General features: G+C 52.8%; 1 protein-coding gene across 1 annotated transcript in view; it reads right to left on the bottom strand.

The window, feature by feature from the left end:
* The window catches only part of PMM1 (phosphomannomutase 1), an 11,747-nt gene extending 9,710 nt beyond the window's left edge, over positions 1-2,037 (bottom strand). Inside the window, exon 1 of the mRNA XM_003783159.3 lies at positions 1,876-2,037. Within this exon, the coding sequence (XP_003783207.1) occupies positions 1,876-1,962 (87 nt within the window). The 5' untranslated portion in view covers positions 1,963-2,037. The remainder of the gene's footprint in view (positions 1-1,875) is intronic.
* Positions 2,038-3,215: the final 1,178 nt, after the last annotated feature.

Genomic DNA, 3,215 nt, shown 5'->3' with positions numbered 1-3,215 from the left:
TGCTGTGAGCTGTGATGCCACGGCACTCTACCCAGGGGGAAAGTCTGAGTCTCTGTCAAAAAAAAAAAAAAAAAACAAATGCATAGAAATCCTGCTGGGGCTTATATTTTGGGTAGGTCTTATTTTCGGGGAAACACAGTACACTGGAGCTGGCAGGTTGGAATCCAGCCCAGGCCTGCCAAACAACAATGACAACTACAACAGCAAAAAATAGCTGGTTGTTGTGGCAGGAGCCTGTAAGTCCCAGCAACTTGGGCGGCTGAGTCAAGAGAATCACTTAATCCCAAGAGTTGGAGGTTACTATGAGCTGTGATGCCAGGACACTCTATGCAGGGCAACATAGTGAGACTCTATCTCCAAAAAATAAATAAACAATAAAATAAAATAAAATAAATAGGCTCAACATCCGTACCACAGTGGTTACGGTGCCAGTCATATACACAGAGGCTGGTGGATTCGAAACTAGCCCAGGCCAGCTAAACAATGACAACTGCAACCAAAAAATAGCTGGGCATTGTGGCAGGCGCCTATAGTCCTAGCTACTTGGGAGGCTGAGGCAAGAGAATCACTTAAGCCCAAGAATTTGAGGTTGCTGTGAGCTGTGACATAACAGTGCTCTACTGAGGGTGACATAGTAACACTGTCTCAAAAAAAATAAAAATAGCACAGAGAAATGTTCGATATTTACCTGGGGCAAATAGATCCAGATAAAGGTGTGGAAGGAAGCTGCATCACTTTATTTTGGGGAAGGGCATTGGCCTGGGATCCTAGTGTGGTCAGAGAGCATTTTACCTTTTTGTTATGTTTTCATTCTTTGCAAGGAGAACTTGTTTGTGAATATGTGTATAATTAAACATTAACTTTTGAAAAGTGCTAAGTGCAGGGCCTGGCCCACAGACAAATCAGGCTGTTCTTGTTCAGGCTGTGTCAGTGGAGCAAAGGGTCAGAGGGGGCTTAGAGACTGTGCTTAGGCCATACCACCTTCCCTCCCTGTTCCTGATCCCCCCAAGGCCAAAGCCAGAGCACCTTCTCCATGAGTAAGGGAGAGGGGAACTCAGGACCTAAGGTAGGAGGTTTAGCTTCTGCCCAGTTACCCATTCCACTGGTCCCCAACTCTAGGAGATCCCTCAGCTGGTCCTTATGGGTTGGTGAAGTTGGGCATGAATGAAGCCTGCTTATTTATGTGTCCAGCTGGTGAGGTTGGACCTGGGGACTCACTCAGGATAACATCCCAAGGGGGAAAACCTGAACAGATCATGGAGGATAAATACAGTGAGACACTTTCAGGAGGAAAACCCTCATTATGCCTCAAGGCCTCCCCTCCACCCAACAAGGCTGGGCTTGGAGCCTCTCACCTCCGGGTAGATGGAGCGGTACGGGGCTTGAGAACTTAGACCCAGGCCCAGGCCTGCAAAGTTCGGGGTAGGATGGCTCTGAAACCCCTTGAGCCTCTACAAGATGGGGAACCCTGCCTGGAACTCCGATTCAGACGCAAGCTCTAACTACTGCTGAATCCTAGGGCTGAATTATGGTCGGAGCCCTGGCTAGGGAGGCCTGGAGCCAGGCTTCTGCTGGTGAAAGCCTCTCGAGGATAAAGGAGAACTAGGCCTCCGCTCATAGCCTCCTCCCTCAAAAATTGGATTCAGCCCCAACATTGCCAGGCAGAATGTGGGCGCGGAGGCTCAGAGAGCTGTAGCATAGGGGGCTGGTACCCCATGACTGTCTGTGGGCGGCCTCAGGATGTCAGGGACCAGGTACTGTGCATCTCACATCGGTCCCAGGGCTCCGCTGTCTCGCTGGTGCAGGCCCCACACTCAGCCTCGGGGAGTCCGCGTGATACTCCCGGCAGGAGCTCCTGAACGTCATGGGTCCTACCTGGCGAGCTGGCGTAAGGGTCCCGTCCACGTCAAACAGGCAGAGAACGCGCTCCTTCCTGCGGGCGCCCTCGGCGATGACCGCCATAGCTGCAGCTCCACCAGCCGGGAGGATTAACTGGATGCAGCAGCCAAAGTAGAGCCTGAGAGAGGCTAGACTGGGCGGGGCCAAGCAAGAGAGGCGTGGCAGGGTGTGATCTCGGCGAGAGAGGGGTTGGTCCGGACAAGGCAGGGGCGGGGCCTGAGCGCGGGCAGAGCTTGATTCTGATTGCACCTGAAGAGTGGGCGTGTCGTAGGGCGGAGCATAGGCTGTTCCAGTTTCAGTCAGATTGCTCCAAACCAGGCGAAGGCGGAGCCTGAGCGTGGGACTCGGGCGAAGTGAACGATTGAACACGGAAGACAGGTGGGGGGCCAGAACTGGACACTGGCGTCATGAAAGTTATTGCATCAGGGCTGGGCGCCTGTAACTCAAGCGGGTAGGGCGCGAGCCACATACACCAGAGCTAGCGGGTTCGAATCCAGCCTGGGCCTGCCAAACAACAATGGCAGCTACAACCAAAAAATAGCCAGACGTTGTGGCAGGCGCCTGTAGTCCAAGCTACTTGGGAGGTTGAAGCAAGAGAATCGCTTAAGCCCAGGGTTGGAGGTTGCTGTGAGCTGTAATGCCACGGCACTCTACCCAGAGCGACAGCTTGAGGCTCTGTCTCAAAAAAAAACCCCAAAACCTATTGCATCAGGCCAAGAGGGGGCTGGACTTGGCGTGGCCTCAACCCAGAGGTGTAGCCGGGCGGGACTCTGAAAGCCAGGGCCACTCCTCACTCTCCCTAGATTTGTAGGGCAATCTCTTTGCCCCACAATCTTGAGCTTTAAAGTAATCTCCTGATGCTGATCGCATGAACCCAGGAGTTTAAGGTTGCTCTGAGCTAGGCTGAGGCCACAGCAGTTTAGCCCAGGTGAGAGAGAGAGAAGCTGTCCTCCTTCTTCACCCATAAAGAAATCTGGATGCCGGGTGTGATGGCTCACGCTTGTAATCCTAGCACCCTGGGAGGCCAAGGCAGGTGGATTGCCCTGAGCTTAGAGGTGCGAGATCATCATGAGCCACAGTGAGACCCCCATCTCTCCCCTAAAAAATTCCCGAGCGTTCTGGCAGGTGCCTGTAATCCCAGCTACTTGGGAGGCTGAGGCTAGAGAATCACTTAAACCCAAGGACCTAGGGGTTGGTGGAGGTTGCTGTGAGCTATGATTCCACAGTACTCTACTGAGGGTCACAAAGTGAGACTCTCTGTCTCCATTAAAAAAAAAAAAAGGCTCAGTGCCTATAGCTCAACCGGCTAAGGTGCC

The sequence above is a fragment of the Otolemur garnettii genome, unplaced genomic scaffold (assembly GCF_000181295.1).
Source record: "Otolemur garnettii isolate 467f Iridium unplaced genomic scaffold, OtoGar3 scaffold00007, whole genome shotgun sequence".
NCBI classification, from domain to species: Eukaryota; Metazoa; Chordata; class Mammalia; order Primates; family Galagidae; genus Otolemur; species Otolemur garnettii.
The sequence above is the reverse complement of the archived record's forward strand: the minus strand, read 5'-3'. Positions and strand labels throughout refer to the sequence as shown.